This window comes from Pygocentrus nattereri, chromosome 23, assembly GCF_015220715.1.
Source record: "Pygocentrus nattereri isolate fPygNat1 chromosome 23, fPygNat1.pri, whole genome shotgun sequence".
NCBI classification, from domain to species: domain Eukaryota; kingdom Metazoa; phylum Chordata; class Actinopteri; order Characiformes; family Serrasalmidae; genus Pygocentrus; species Pygocentrus nattereri.
In genome coordinates, this window is record NC_051233.1 from 18,755,387 (window position 1) to 18,772,335 (window position 16,949).

Genomic DNA, 16,949 nt, shown 5'->3' on the forward strand with positions numbered 1-16,949 from the left:
CTCCAAAGGCCCCTGGCAGACAAAGGCACATATGCACTGTCCAAACTGGCCTTATCTCAGAAGTGACAATACTACTACTACTACTACTACTAATAATAATAATAATAATAACAATTGATTAATTTTTAATGTCGTCGTTGTCTGTTATCAGTATTACAGTCATATTGTGCTGCATTGTTATGAGGATTTCAGATTTCAAGTGAAAAGAATGACAGAGAAAGAGGTGTGTTTTAAGCAAAGGGGTGGAGCAAGCGTTGTCATGGACTACGGCACCAACACAGCGCGTGGCGAGTAGCCACACCCACCAACACCCTCCCACACGGGCTCTCCGTCTTTCTCTTTCTTTCTCTTTCTTTCTCTCTCTCCCTTTTTCACTCACACACTCATACAGACGCGAGCAAAGACAGCGTTTAGCCCGACAGCGAACCAAGTCTTCCGCCAGCACCGCGGGCAGGAGCCCAGGACAGGAGCGCCTCTCGCGGCCTCGGGCTCCGCGGTTGGCAGAAATCTCGGGAGGAGGAGACGCGGAGGAAACAAGGGACGCGAGTGAAAAGATTACTGTCTCTCTCTCTTTGCCTGAGGAAGAACACTGCGCCTTTAAATCGCGTTTCTTCACTCTCCTTTGCTCCATTCCTCCTGGCATTGTGTCTTTATATTCTTTTTCTTTCTTTTCTTTCCTCTCTCGCGTTAAATGTGAGTGGGAAAAGAGGGTCCGTGGGGGCGGGGGACACATTCAGGGACAAACGAGGGGAGAGAGAGAAGAGAGATGGGCAAATCCAACAGCAAACTCAAGCCTGAGGTGGTGGAGGAACTGACCAGAAAAACCTACTGTGAGTACTGCCATGCCTGAGGCATCTCTCTCTCTCTCTCTCTCTCTCTCTCACACACACACACACACACGCAGGCACTCAGTGTTAATGTCAAGAGCTAGTTAGCTAGAATGTCCTCAACCCCCAGTTATTATGAATATCGTTCAGTGTCAGTTTCCTCTGCGTTGTGCTGGCATTTCTGCAGAGCTGTGTCTGTTGATGGCCATAACACACTTGTATTGACTTGGAGATGAATGTGTGGACGTGAATGACTTCCCTCTTTGAAGTCCTGTATGAAATTATACTGAAACATTAAAATTCATAGATATAAATATCATGTTTCAGATACAATGTACAGAATGTATGAATGCACTGATTGGTTTTTTTAGTCCGTAACACACCTAAAAGGCTCATATAATTCGTTTTTCTTTTGTTTTATTTTTATTTATTTTATTTTTGAGGTTTTTATAATATTTCTACAGTTTTATGGACAAGAAACAGTTATCACTTTCAAATGTTTTACCCCTTTAGAAATAAACAAGCTATGCCTTTAAGACTGGTATATGTAAATGTAAGTGATTGGCTGCTCTGTTTTCTACTTAATTCAGAAAACAATTCCAGCTGAAACACTAAGTATAATTCTAGCATGACTGGGCAGGGCTGCTCTGCTGTCGGCTGAATACGTGCATAAATGTAAATGTTGGTTTTCATTTTTGCAGCTTAGTTGACATATGTGGACTGAGTCATACATTTTGAAACTTTTAAGTATTTGCATGCTACATCAATTTCAAAGAAGTGAGGAAAACATTACCTCTAAACATTACCTGAGAACCTATGCCAGTCGAATACCATCCAAAAATGCTGAGACAGTGCTTAGAAGAGGGAACATGTGTCATGAATTGATGTTTATGATACCTTGAAGGTGTTATTTGAAGCGTTATATAAAATGTGAACGTTCCGCATTTTACTAAGTTCCATGCGCTTCCCCTGTTCTAATAACCCTTTAATCATTTTTTGATTGGATTGGATTTCTGTTGGAATTAGCTATTGGTCCTATTTGAGCCATTGCCATCTCTCCTTGAATGCATAATGCTTTGCCACTGACTGTTGTGTTACATGCTGTGCAAGTTCTCACCCTTAACAAAGAAAACAAATAGCATCACTGCAGGTCATGGAGAAAATCACCTCGATAGAGTTAAATGATTCAAATGAGATTAGGCTCCTAGATGTCGATCCTGGATAATGATTGAGCCGCGGTGGGGGTTGGGGGGTGATTGCCTTGTTTTGAAGCAGGTGGTTTTTGCTATTGCTATTTGCACATTTTTTGCAGACAGCATACAGGTTTTTAAGCATGTGTTGTCAAAGCCTGTCTACTAATTTACACAGAAAAAAAGATGTGGAAATGCTCTCTAGTCTAATTCTAAATTCTAACTATATAGAATGGCAGTTTACAGTAATATTTCCAGCATTTTTCAACCTAATCTCTATCTGTTGGATCTGTAGCTTATGTTTGACTGTGGACACGTTTGACATAATTCCCTGGAAAAGAAAAGAAAATTCAGTAAACACACTTATACTGGAGGCCAACAAGCAGATGCTTCAGCTTCAGCACCTGCCCACTGGCTTCTAAGTGTTTTCTGAGTTGGTGAATCAAAGTGTCTTCTTTTACTAAGCACAGGGAAATTAACAGTATATTTATCTGCCTCATTAACTGACCAGGGGAATTTGATTAATTACAGCTACATTTATAATTTGAGTAATTATTCAATCTCTAACTGCTGGGTTTCTGTACATAATGGATCACTGGCTATTGCGTAACTGTGGATGGGGTTCTTGTTATCAATTAAAATCAAACTATTTACTCTTTTGTTGTTATTTATAAGCCTGCTAAGATTGCTTGTCTGCCATTTGGCATTTGTGTCACTGGAGCCTTGTATACTAGCTGACAACTGCTGGGCACAGTTAACTGTAAAAGTTCACCCCTGCATAGCATTGATTAGGTGCTGTTCATTCACCAGTTTGGATTAACATTAAGTCTCATTTGTAAATTTGTTCACATGACTAGTATTATATTTTAAACAATTCATGAAATTAGGCAGGAATTTGTATATGAGAGTTAAACCATTAGCTAAGTATACTGTTTGCCAGCATAATGATTACACGAGTCAACCTGGCTCATTCAACCAGCTGGGAGTAGTGCTGGATTATTTATAAAGAAAATTCAATATAACAGTATTTTGTAAATGCACTTCTAAAGATAAAAGTTCATCACTGGTTCTTGGCTTAGACTTGGCTTGAGTTTGTCTACCAATCATATTAATTGTAACCTTTACATTACGTGGAGGTTCTTTAAACTTTGAAAAAAGTTCTTCACACCCACACATTTGAAACGTGGTTCTTCGGCAGCATCACTCTAAAGAACCGTTTTTAACACATTTTTAAGAGTACAGAATACAGTGCCCAAAAAGAGACCTATCATTTATTATAAGGAAGTTACATTTCCACTTACACAAGGAAGTGGAAAAAAATATTAAGACATGTAGAGAGAATGAGACTTCTAACAACCAAGTACTTGGTAGACCACCAAAACTCTCCCCGTCAGATAAACATTACTTACAGGTTTTATCTTTGTGAGGCAGGGGAAAATCAAGCTCCTCTCTTGCTTCAGATCTGAAAAAATACACCAGTTCTGTGCATCCTTCCACTTTGAGAAGACAGCTCAACGCGTCTGAAAGGATGTGTAGCTGTCAAGAACAGAGACAACCAAATGTGGGAGGGGTAGAATGCTTAGAACTTTGTGAAAGGGAGCAGTAAGGATGTGAATATATAGGGCGCTAGATTGGAAAAGGAGGGGTTTCAGACACGTACCTCCCCCAGAACTTCATTTATTCCATAACTCCGTTTGAATATGTGTTTTCTATGAAATGTATGTTTTCTTCTGAAAACGTTTTTAATGTTCTTTTATGAGACACAATGCAATTAATAAATTTTTTCTTAGTTATTAATGTCGCTAAAACTGAAAAAAGGCTTGCTACAGGAAATAGTGACAGCAAGGGGCCTTTGATGTTTGGTTGGTTTTTTAAAGCATAGATCAGCATTGTTTATGACAATAACAGAAGACATCCTGGCCAGAATGAGAGAAATCATAATAATTTCTCTGCATCAGTATTGTGATATTTAATAGTGTAAGACATTTGCTCAGCTTTCAATTCCACTAACATTTCCACATCTTGCTGTCTCAAACAAATTTGAGAATATGCACCACTTGAAACTGGTGTGTGTGTGTGTGTGTGTGTGTGTGTGTGTGTGTGTGTGTGTGTGTTGAGAGATCCCGGAAGCACAGAGGTCATGCTCAGTTTGTGCCCAATTGTGTTGGAGTGGGCGACCGAAGCTGTCAGCATGGAGTCTAAATTACCACTTTCATGCTGCGAAGTTCACTCAGCATGTGTGCATGTATATGTGTGTGTGTTCTCATGCGTGCATCTCTTAACAGATCCAGAGACTATGCTTTAAAAAACCAACCAGACATCAAAGGCCCTTGCTGTCACTATTTTCTGTAGCAAGCCTTTTAATAGTTAATAAGCTATGCAAGATGACTGGCTCCAACATAAGGCATTGATTTAGTTTCTTCTTTGCTTGATGGCATGTTTGAAGAGAGAAATTATTCTGAGTATTTGCTTGATAGCAAGGCATGGTCGGCCATGGTCTTGTTTCAGGTTGTGTTTGTTCTGTATCCTGCTATATGTACAGGATGGTGTAGGTCTTCTAATAGTGGTATGTATATGTCCCCAGACCCTTATTGAATCAGACATCACCTGCCCTGTGTTAACATGTTCGGAAATGAAAAAAACACAGTTCTACTGAAAAATAGAAGTGAATGTGATAAAATGCTCATTATGTCAATCAGGAATGTGTTATAGACATATTAAGGCCAAACAGTTTTTAGTTTCCCCTCATAATCATCTGCATTTTCTCATCTACAACAGTAGCTGCCTCTTCCCCTTTTGTGTTTGGAGGAAGACATTTACAGCGCTATTACGTGTGTAGCTTCCTTTCTCAGTCTCCGCCTTAGCCATAGCTTGTAATTACCACTGGTGGGCCAGTGGATGGAGTGGCCTATAATTAGGTTGGGCCTGGCATTGCTCAAAGGACCTTCCGGCTCCCACTCATTAAAGTAAGCAACACACATGGAAGGGGCTTCATTATGAAGATTCATAAGAAATGATGAAGGCAGAGTATAGAGTATTACTGTATTACAGTGTTTTGCATACATTTGTAGTAAAATAAGCTATTTTAAATAGATTGTCTTCATCAAACTGCTCAAAAGAACACTCTGCTACCCTACGTGAAGAAATACATAGCAAACACAGAGTTTCCTTAAACATGCTTGTCTCTTTAGAATGCCATTCATTTCACAAATTCTGAGATTAGGGTACAGTTGCCCCGCCCCACGTCTTCTCCTATTGGCTGAAGCACGAATATTTCAGCATATGCCAAAATTCTACTCATTTTTACACATTCCCATGCATTGGCGTCTGCTGTCGTGTTTTTTATTTTAAAATCAATGGCCTGTTTTTGACAAAATGTCCTTGTGAAAGCAGCCTTGGCCAAATTAAGTTGGTACGAGTTCTTTCCTTTTAATCACATACTTGGAAATGTTCTCACATAACAGTACAAGTTTTGTAATATTTGTAAAGTATAAAATACTCAATTAATCTCACATATGAGCAAAACTGCTGCACGTTAAACAGAATTGGGTCTGATTTGAAGTTGGTCTTTATATTTTCAAAGAAATGTCAATTCCTAATTTCTTGCATTTAAAGTTGCATAAAAATGTTTTACAAAACATTAAATGTAATTTATGAATGCCTTCCTGCTATACTTTGTTTTATATTTCTACTGCAAGCAATTCTGTGATATTTCATGCTAGATTTTTTATAGTTTATAGTTATAGTAACCTGGCTGCCACCTGTCTTTTCTTATTCTTCTCCTCCACTATCTCTCTGTATGCTCTGTCTTTTCTCCCTGGTTGGGTCTCTTCTCCTTTATCTCATTCTCTTTCTCTCTTTCTCTCAACCATGGCTCCATGCATCATTTCTTCTCCCTTTTCCCTGATTTTGAAATGTAACCCCAGGTTTTATCTTTGCCTTAGAGGCAAAGTGACAGATGCTTTGTGGTCCCCCCCTTTGAGAACATATGAATATGTATGTGTGTATTTAGCACTTTGTGGGGACCACATGTCCCCAGGATAGTATCAGGCAAAAACATTTTAACATAGTGAAAACTTTTGGCTGATCACCATGAAAAGGATTGTGTGGTTTATTTAAAAAAAGAGCAAAAAGCTGAGGTTTTGATTCTGGAGGTTAAAGCTGTATTTAGCTTGTATTTAGCCTGGCTTGTATTTATTCTGGATGCTTAAGAATGGTTTTTCCATCTCCTGTAAAGCTACTCTTTTGGAGATACAAGGTTTTGTTCAGACAGCAATGAAATGTATGACCCCATGTCATGACATTGTTTGAAAATAGGTGTGTTTATGTGTGTTTAATAGTTACAATAGCTAAAATGAGGCAATTTATACTACACACAGACTGTCACATTATCTCACCCAGTTCAGTCACACTCACACTCTCCTGTGTCCTTACATCTCTCAAACTGTTATCTTTTGCATACTTGTGCTTTGTGTTGTCCATTGAGATAAGATGTATTCATGCATCCACATAATCATTCTTTACAGCTTTTCCTCAGCAACTTAAATGTAGTGGCCTTCATGTTTAGAGCTCTTGTTCAACGTCCACTACAGTAGCTTATTCTGCAAAGCAATGCTTCTTCTCACTGCATACGTATAAATTATACTTATGCAGTGATTGAGCTGCTGTTATATGCAGCTGATGTTTATGTACAACAAAATGCATTCATCAAATCAAAACCTAAAATAAACTTAAATTCAGAACTAGGGCTGTAGTACTAATTGCTATATTATGCATATTTTGAAAGTATAAAATATATTATGTAAATTCAGCATTCGGGGTAAGTATAGAGGACATAACAGAGGACATGTAGAGCTCAGATCAATACATTTTTATGTATGATTTCAATTTGCTTACAGCCAAATTGGCCAATGCATTTTTTTTTTTTTGGCTGATTAGTAGTTCACATTGTGTGGGGTAAATGAACACAAACACTCTAGCAGGTTTTCAGTACTTTTTATTAACCAAACTTCTGATATAAACATATAAACAACATTATTTGCTCTTTTCAGTTCAGTTTTAAATGAGTTGCCTGTTTGAATAACATGAATCAAATAAAGTGCTACTCCAAAAGTAAGAGGTAACTGGCTGTTTAGCACAATGAATCATGCATAGTAATCATGCTGTGACATTTTGGTAGAGGTGTAGCAGGAGCATTCAAAACAGTGTGAGTGCATTTTCCTGACGCACATTATTTGTCATAAAATTACAACACAGATTGGCCAAAATAAAAACGCATAAAGTTTCCAGTCTTGTTAGATTTTGTGTCCCTAATGCTGATTGTAGATCTATACCATTACAGTGTTTTCAGTGTCTCTCATTCAGCTTGAAAATGACTACAAATTTTAATAAATTTCATTTCTGTTTTTGTAAGCTCTTAATCTGTCCCCTCTCCTCCATGCTGTTCTCACCCACACTGAGTAGCTTTGTGTTTGTGTTCTGTGTGTAGGCTTTTCTATAGAGCTGAGTAGATGCAGTGAGATGCAGAGGAAGCATGACTGTTGGCTTCATCAGCCTGGGTTTTTCAGCCTCAGTGGTGGAGTGCTGATCCTAGATCAGTTTTTTCCTGTTTCTGAGTGCTGATTTCACTCACATAAACAGGTCTGACACCAGCAGTGCTGCTTCTTTAAGGTGAAGCCACAACTAATAATTTTTCCTAAATAATTTGAATAATTGTTTAATCAAACCATTTTCTCTTTTCTCCATCTCTCATTTTGCTCAGTCACAGTGCCGTCACCATAAACAAAAGTGCTGTGTAATGCTTTGTAACATTCATATCACTCAGAATTCAGTTACTTTAAGTTGCACCCATTCCTGACACAGGCATTTCATTGTATCGACACCTCTTATACAGTTTTTATAGACAAGCTCTTCCAATAGAACAGGGTGCACTGGAGCAGCTGCATGTGAGCAGATCAATATGCCCAATGCCAGACGTTGGCTAGAGCACTGTAAAGCCCTACAGAATTGGGCTGTGGATTCTCTGGAACTGCATTCTCTGGAATGATGTATTGCCATGACTTCTGGGATGGGTGATGTTTATAATCCAGAGCTAATTACTTAACATTAGTGCTACCCTTGTATCCAATTAATCCTCATAGCAGTGTTCCAACATCTAGTCTGAAAAGCCCTCCCAGAAGGGGAATACCCTTAACACCCTTGAGTAAACATTGGATGAACAGGTATCTGCAAACGGTTGGACCTACATTGTACATTAGAAAGATCAGCTCTGATTCAGAATTGATAACTCCCCTTATTCCTGATGAGGGTGGATGTTCCCAGCCACCCTCATCATATTCTTCATATTAACTTTATTTACACAAATAAGCCTAATCAAAAGCCTTTGTGGGGTGTGGAACAGAGTGATGTTGATTGTAATGTGGGGGTCTGCTGCAGGAGCCCACTCACACAGGCAGGGGATAGTAGCTCAATCAAGTGTGTGTCAGTCTGTATGTGTGTTTGTGTGTCTGCACCTGCTAGAACATGATGGCTTGTTGGTGGGCTCTGTTCCTGCAGTGATGATTCCTTCTGTTGAAGTTCTTTCTGTTCAGTCAAGTGTCCTTTTGAGGTCACATGGGGAAGATATGAGAGTGTGTATTTTGTGTTTGTGTGTGTAGGTGCATAATATGGCATCTCTGTGTGTGCACATTATTGTATTTTTGTGTAAAATGCATGCACACAGACACACACACACACACACACACACACACACACACACACACACACACACACACTATTTTAACACCTTAAACGGAAGCTTTATTTAGTTCTTTATCTTAAATGAGAATTGCACTGATTTTTGTAAGAATTTCTGCATAATTCCATTATCTATATGAAAGAAATGTACATATGGTGCAGACCATGCTAAGCCTTCCATCTCCTGTGTATTGTGTTGCAGTCTGAGGTAAGTTAGTCCAGCTTGTTGTCAAAAGAGCAGGCATCAGACTGTATTGAGTTAAAGGTGGAAAAGAGGGTTGAAGGAAAAGCCGGTTTCTTGGAGTTACCTATTAGCCTTTAGCCTAGCAGGGAGACCAGTAGGCTTTCCACACACACCACCTACGTTGTCCCTCGCTCAGCTAGGTTTTCAGGTGATGCTGCGGCCTCTGGCCTTGTCTTCACTACAAGCTGAGATACTACATAGCTTCTCATTTAATGCTGATAGCGTGAATAGCTTTTAATATTTACCAAAATCCAGAGTTGTCTGATGGTGGTAGATGAAAGCTTGAGTGCAAGAGACACATATTAGACAAATGACTTGAGAAATTTGGTTGTAAAACCGAGCTCCCAACTATAATATCCAGTTATCTCAAATGGAGGCACTGCACTCAGCTGGTTTCCAAATCCATTTTACCCCAAGGCCAACTGAAGACTGTGTCTAAATGATGTCGAGACAGAGACTTTTAATTTACTGAGACCGAACTTAAGTACTACAATCCTAGATTACAGTGTCAATATCAACCATGGAATTGGCTCAAGCTAAAGTGCTATCTCTTTATCATATTAAAGAAGAATAAATGTTGGATAAATGTCTTTTTAATGATTTTATATGCTTGCAGTCTCACAGATCCAATGTGATAACATTGAATACTTAAGTGAAATTCACAGAATGTAACGACAACATCTGTAAGACTAGAGGCCAAGAGACCAGAGTCTGGATATTTAGATTATACAAAAAGCTTTGGTGACCTTTTTGACCTTTTGGTGGTCATTGACGATATTGTAGCTATATAGAAATCTGTTTAAGATGTGTAAAACATAGTTTTATACATTTGCATATCCCTTTCTAACGTCAGACCACACCATCCAGAAAAATATAAACAAAGATGAACATTCTAATGAAGCTGAGTGAACCAGAGTGAACAGGGAGAACATATTCCAGATTCTCCCAAGCGGTTTGGTGTACTAGGGCCTGTACAGTGATTACCCAGAGAGGCTGAGAGTGTTAAGCAGGCTAACACATATATCCTTCAGGACAGATGGCTTACTTTAGTGTTTGATTCTGGTTTGTGTAGGTTTATAGGGATGGTTCATAGTGCACAGGAAACTAGCCAAATTGATAAGGTGTCTTTTGAGATTCTTCCCTGACTCATCTGCATGAAATGAGTGACGGAAGATATGCCCAGCTTCTCTTCTTTGAATGTGATGATAGACATTCAATATTCAATACATAGTTTTAACTTATTTTTAGGTTTCAGCGATACTGTGATAATAACTGTGTTGTTTAAATATCAGATTATTATGGGACATTGTAAAGTTGTTTGGAAACAGTAGAGTGCATTTTCTACTGTCTGTGCTGTAAATTACCCATACAGCTTAAATAGCCTGGTGGTTTGGATAAGTTATAAAATTCTGAAAAAAAATATAATACACGGTTTCCCAAGTATATTTGTAGCCAAATACTAGAGTGCATCCACTGTTTTGACAGAAAACACCTATTTTGTTTAAGTATATAGAAATTTGGAGTGCACTGCTTCTAGTTTAGCAGTCTGAAGTTTCTCCAGCAGGCGAAGCTATTTTTAAAGAAAATAAACAGCCATGAACCCATACCAGCAGAAGCTCACAAATGCATGCTTGCAGTTGTTAGTCACTTTCAAAATGAGCTTTGAAATAGGTTATGTTGAAGTTGAGGTACACAGTATTACATTATTTAATGTGTGATTTTTGTTAACTTTTCATTATATCAGCAAACTTATGATTTTTTAACATTTTCATTAAAAAAAGCAAATAAGCAAAAAGGTGTATGGAATGTAGGTCAAAGCTGCAGTGGACCAGTTATGCTTGTGTGAGCTAGCAAGTGCAGTATAATCATTGATCCTGATTTTTTTTCAAGAAAAAATGTGAAATGATCACAGTGGCGCTAATACATCTATACCGATACCACATGAGAATCACCACAGACTTAAATGAAGTATTGGTATTGAGGATGTGTTTACCCTTGACAGATACCACAAAGCAATATCTGACATGCATATGCGCTGCTGTGTGACATATCAGCATGGGTTGCCAAAAAGCAGTAAAAATGCTCATGGCAATATGTTAAATGCCAGTATTTAGTGGGTAGACAATGGTAGTGGAGATATACCAGTTGGAATTCTTCCCTTTTTGTTTCACCAGTATGCCACAAATAACCCAATAAACAATGTACACAGTGTAAGACATGCTAATGGAGTTCCCTTACTTGAATAGCTGAACTGATGAATGATTGAATCTGTGTTAATGTTAGTCAATTTTGTTAGCGAGTGAACATTAGAGAGATGTATGGAAGGAACCACCAGTCTTTTGGGGTAATGGTTTAACCTTAGCAGTGTGTCCACTAGCCACATTGGCGTGGTGTAGTGGTCTGTTGAACTGATAGTTGTGCTAAACACATCTGCTACTGACAGCATAAATTACTGTAATACAGCCCTAATTCCAGAAAAAGTTGGACTGTATGTGTAATGCTAATGAAAACAGAAAGCAGGGATTAGATTGAAAACAGTAAAAAAAAAAAAAACACAATATTTGATGCTATATCTTATTACCTTTTTTTTGGTAAATATATGCTCATTCTAAATTTGAAGCCTACAACACATTCCAAAAAGTTAAACCAGGATCTTTGTGTTATGTCATCTTTCCTTTGAACAACACTTAATAATTGTTTGGGGACTGAAGACACAACCTGATCCAGTTTTGCAAGCTGAATTTTTGGACATTCTTTAGTTATACATGTCTTCAGCTGTGCAGCTGTATGGAGTGTTCGTTGTCATAGTTTGGGCTTCATAATGCAACACACATTTTCAATATGTGATAGACAGGCCAGTCTAGTACCTGCACTCTCTGATTACAGCCATGCTGTTGTAACACATGCAGCATGTTTCTTGCTGTTGTCATGTTAAATAGAACCGTGGACTTCCCTAAAAACCTCTAAAAGTCAGCGTTTGTGTCCAAAATGTGTTTCAGAGTTATAGACACATGGCTTTTAAAGCTCAAACCCAGAGAAGTCAGCAGCATTTCGACCATTGTTGCCGTATAGCCTCCACTGTGCACAGTACAGCCTTATCTTGCATTTGTGGATGCAGTAGCGAACAGTGTTTATTGACAATGCTTTGTCAAAGTATTCCTGTGATGATATCCATCGCAGAAGCATGCTAATTTTTAATACAGTGGAATGTTTTTTGCAAATGTCAATTTTAGTATGAGAACATATTTATAAAAACAATTAAACTGATACATTTGTATTTTCTGAACTAATTTACTTTGACTCTCTAGAGTCTGACTCTTGAAGATGTAAGCACAAGTGTACAGGAGGCAAATATGAGGCAAATGCCTTGAGCTATTTGGATGTGAAACAGCAATTTAGCATCATTTTTGCTGAGCCAGAGAAGCTTCTGTATGCATTCACTACACACCATAGGTTCATCTATATATTACACAATAATAACATTTCTAATTTACTTGAGTTGTTTAATATGGTCCTTACTTCAAATTATAAAGTAACAAATGCTATGGATATATAATAAATAAATATTATATAAATATTATATTTTATTTGTGATGCAGAGCACAGCTTTTACCAAAATAGAGTTTTAAAGAAAAGAATTGTATAAATTCAAGGACTTATGGGATAGTTAGGTTAGATAATTAGTATCAGTATCTGCTGATGCTTAAGGGTCAGGTGTCAGTTTCAGCATTAGGGAAAATTGGTTTTGGTGCATCCTTAATAATTTCTTGCCTCTGATAGCTCTGTGTTGATTTCCATCTCTTGGTAAAATTTCATTCATGTTGTGATTGTCGTTTTTCTCCTGATCTGATGGTCAGTGTTAAAAATCCACAAGAGTGTTGGCAAAATTATATTAGGGTCTTTTTCTTGTTTTATTCTAGTGTTGAGGATTTGTAGTTAGCTGAACATCATTATTGTTGCTACAGAGCCATCTTTATGACTTTTTTTGCCCACAAAATATCAATGAAACAGAGTCAGATCCTCATCTGATGTCCCTTTGTCTCTCTTCTTCACTGGTCTTACCCTTCATCCTCCACTACTTGTAACTCTCCTTCTCTTTATCCCCTCTCCTGCTCTCTCCATTCTGTCCGCTTGGATACACTCCACTGACCTTTGTAATGACTACGCCACTGCCCCAGACAAAGGGCTTGGAGTGTGTGTGTGCGTGTGTGTGTGTGTGTGTGTCTGGGTGTGTGTGTGTGTGTGTGTGTGTGTGTGTGTGTGTGTGTGTGTGTGTGTGTGTGTGTGTAAGAGAGAGAGTGAGAGAGAAAGAGAGTATCGGTAATAACACAGTGGGGTTACCACAGACACAGCCAGGGAAACATAGTTCCCTTAGCAATGCAAAGCATTAAGATAATAGGCCACAGTACGCAAGCTCCAGTGGCTCACTCAAAAGGCACCAGCCTTTGTGGAGTGCTCATATTCATGTACTAGACCAGATCATTCACAGATAAACTGTACTAGCTGTTTCCAACAACATTTGCTTCTCTGTTCACATTACATATGTAGTGCTTCAGTGAATTTGGCATTATGTGTTTTGCTTCATGTTAAGTTTGCCGAACAAGTGGTATGTTAAGGCTGGCTGCTGTTCAGAGGGACAACTAGAGCATGAGAAATTATTAACATGGCTGTTGATATGTTGCCAGGTGAGACCACACCACCTTTGTTCTTTTCCATGGTGTCAATAGTAGGCTACAGTCAACACATCTAAATTGTGAGCAATGAGCAGTTTTCTCCTTAACCCAAGACGTTTGATGTCCAAAGCTTGCCTCTTTATTATAATGAACAAAAGTGTGGATAAAAATCAGGCTTCAAGATAGCTGCTACTATAATTTCTTACCATACATCTGGCCATAGATAAAAGAAACCACATAAGCAAGTATGTATATAACAACTCATAGTTTGAGGCAGCTGTGTGGTGATTAAGACATGCAGCTTACACAGTGCTAATTGGGGAGATATCGACTACATTAGACTTGCAGCTCCAGTGCAGAACTAAAGAAGTAAATTTAGGACACCAAACATGCTGATGGGGAAAAATGTGTCAGTTTTGATTTTTTGCTAAACTGTTCCTTTAACTTTAAGCATGCCTTTAGCGTGTGTGTGTGTGTGTGTGTGTGTGTGTGTGTGTGTGTGTGTGTGTGTGTGTGTAAGATAGAAATGTGTTGTGTCTGTAACGGTTCAGAGTCTGTCAGTACATGGCTGAGTTGACACGACTCTAACCCGAGAGGCGACAGCTCCAGCTCTTTGCTAGTCACGGCTCCAGTTATCCTCCTCTTCAGACTGTGCTGTCAGTCTTACAGCACACCTCTATACACATGTAAAACTAAGACACAAAACTAGGCTTTGTAGTTCTGAAAGGTAGTTACGCTGTTGGTCTAAAAACGAATGTGTTTAATGGTAACTTATATGGAGTTAGAATGGTAGAAGAGAATGGTGTTGAATGGTATAAGTACATAATTTGTGGATTTTCTAAGTAAAAAAGTGAAGTTATACAGGAAACAAACTTAAATATGGCAATATTTAATATGGCAATGGACATTGTGCTCCCTGGGCCAAAGAAGAAAAGGTCCATCCAGATTGTTACCAGTGCAAAATTCAAAAGCCAGGGTCAGTCATGGTCATGGTTATTTGGGTGTATCGGTGGAGAACTTGCAGATTTATGGAGAAACCATGAACTCTGAACACATTTTGGAGCAAGATATGCTGTCTTCTGCACAACGTCTTTTTCAGGGAGGCCCATGCTAATTTCAACACGACAACATCAACATTTTTGCATGTGTAACAACAGCAACGCTGTGCAATTAGAGCTTGTGGGTGCTAGACTGGTCTGCGTAATATTAAGCCCAAAATACGACAACAAAGACTGTGTATGTAGCACATTCGAAGACTTGTATGACTTATATACTGCATTTTTGGAAAATGTTCCAGGTATCAAATTTGGAATGTGTGCAAACAGTTTATAGAAAATTTGAAGCTATGGACTGGCCCACCCGTTCCCCAGACCTGAATCCGATTGAGCACATCTGGGACATCATGTCTCGCTCCATCCACCAACGCCACGTTGCACCACACACTGTCCAGGAGTTGGCGGATGCTTTAGTCCAGGTCTGGGAGGAGATCCCTCAGGAGACCACCCACCACCTCATCAGGAGTATGCCCAGGGCATTGTAGGGAGGTCATACAGGCATGTGGAGGCCACACACAACACTGAGTCTCATTTTGACTTGTTTTAAGGACATTACATCAAAGTTGGATCAGCCTGTAGTGTGTTTTTCCACTTTAATTTTGTGTGTGACTCCAAATCCAGGCCTCCATTGGTTTCCATTGATGATTTTTGTGTGATTTTGTTGTCAGCACATTCAACTTTGTACAGAACAAAGTATTCAATATTAGTAGAATATTTCATTCATTCACATTCCCCATATAGTTCTTGTCCTTACAAATAATAGTGATAATAATAATAATAATACATGACATTTATATAGTGCTTTTATATGACCCAAGACACAGCAGAGACAGAGAAACATATTCACAGTAAAGATGATGAGCTGACATGAGCTATAATAGTTTAGGATGGGGGAAGATTGTATGCAAGACAGAACAGATGTGTTTTTAAGGTTGGATTTAAATGAGGACAGAGAATTAGACTGCTTAATATGAGAAGGGAGAGCGTTCCAGAGGCGCCGGGCTATATTGTGTAAGTGGAAGAAAGAGGTTTTAACAAGGGAGCTGACATAAGTGTTGAGTATAAGTGAGGTGTTGAGGATGACACCCAGATTACGGACCACAGAGGAGGCAGACGAAACAACATCATCAATTGAGAGAGTGATGGGGCCAGTTTTACTGAGTGCAGATTTAGAACCGATGAGAATGAGTCAAGTCTTTTCAATGTTTAGCATTAGAGAGTTATGTTTCATCCAGTTTTTGATTTCTGTAATAACAATCTCTTTTCTTCTGTCATTCTCTGCAGTCACTGAAAAAGAAGTACAGCAGTGGTGAGTTTTGTTCTCTTTTCTTCCTTCTTCTAATTTACAAGTCATTATTTTCCTCATGCTTTTACTATTTTATCCTTAACATAAAAGACCCTTTCAGCTCAGATTAATAAAGGACTTTACTGGATCAGTTGAGGATGCTTTGTGCTGTGAGAGGTGAAATTGTGTATCTAAACACAAACAATTGTGGTGCTGCAGTGCTCAGGACTGTGTTGAGAAATGCAGTTACCTGACAACAACTTATTGGCCCCTGCAGTTACCATGGACACTGTGTGGTATTGTATTCTTGGTGAAATGAGTGGATGGAAATACAGATATGAAATTTGCTTCATGTTTTTGCAACTTGATGTGGTCTAGTGGAAGATACTTCATGAATTTTTAACTCATGCCTTCATTTTGGTACTGCCAGTAAACAGAGAGCCTATATGGCTTTCAGTGCATTTAATTAATCTAAATCTAGCATATCTAATTCAACTTACAATGGACTGAGTTACTTCTGAAGGCAATCAGGTGTAGGACTGCACGTAGCAATAATTTCCATGATTGGTTAATTGGGGAAAGAAGAAAGTGTGGCCAGTACACAATGTTTCTTTCAACAAATTAAAACTTAATTTCTGTTAGGCTACTAGGCAAATCTGGCTATTAAGTAAAACAAAATTTGTATGTGTTAATTAGTGCATTAGAAATAAATGGGGTTGTACACATTCACTTATCTGACTTTAATTGAAATATTTATTTTCTAGTGTCGGGAAAGAAGCAGAAAGCAAAGTTAAAAGAAAATTTCACAGAAACCTAAACAACTAAATGTGATTGTAATTTATGTGATGGTATTTAGTGAGTCTACACTTTTCCCTTATTACAGCTTCCATTATTTTCAAGAAACTTTCTCTCACTTTTTCCATGTTGTGGTGGAAGCCAC

General features: G+C 38.5%; 1 protein-coding gene across 2 annotated transcripts in view; it reads left to right on the forward strand.

Annotated features, from left to right (window-relative positions):
• Positions 1 to 292: 292 nt before the first annotated feature.
• The window catches only part of ncs1a (neuronal calcium sensor 1a), a 37,099-nt gene continuing 20,442 nt past the window's right edge, over positions 293 to 16,949 (forward strand). The window contains exons 1-2 of one of the 2 annotated variants that reach the window (XR_005129517.1): positions 293 to 830; positions 16,009 to 16,033. Coding sequence is in view for 1 of the 2 variants with exons in the window: in XM_017697943.2 (XP_017553432.1) it covers positions 767 to 830; positions 16,009 to 16,033 (89 nt within the window). In the remaining variant the exon portion in view is untranslated. The remainder of the gene's footprint in view (positions 831 to 16,008; positions 16,034 to 16,949) is intronic. The other variant, XM_017697943.2, reaches the window with a different exon arrangement.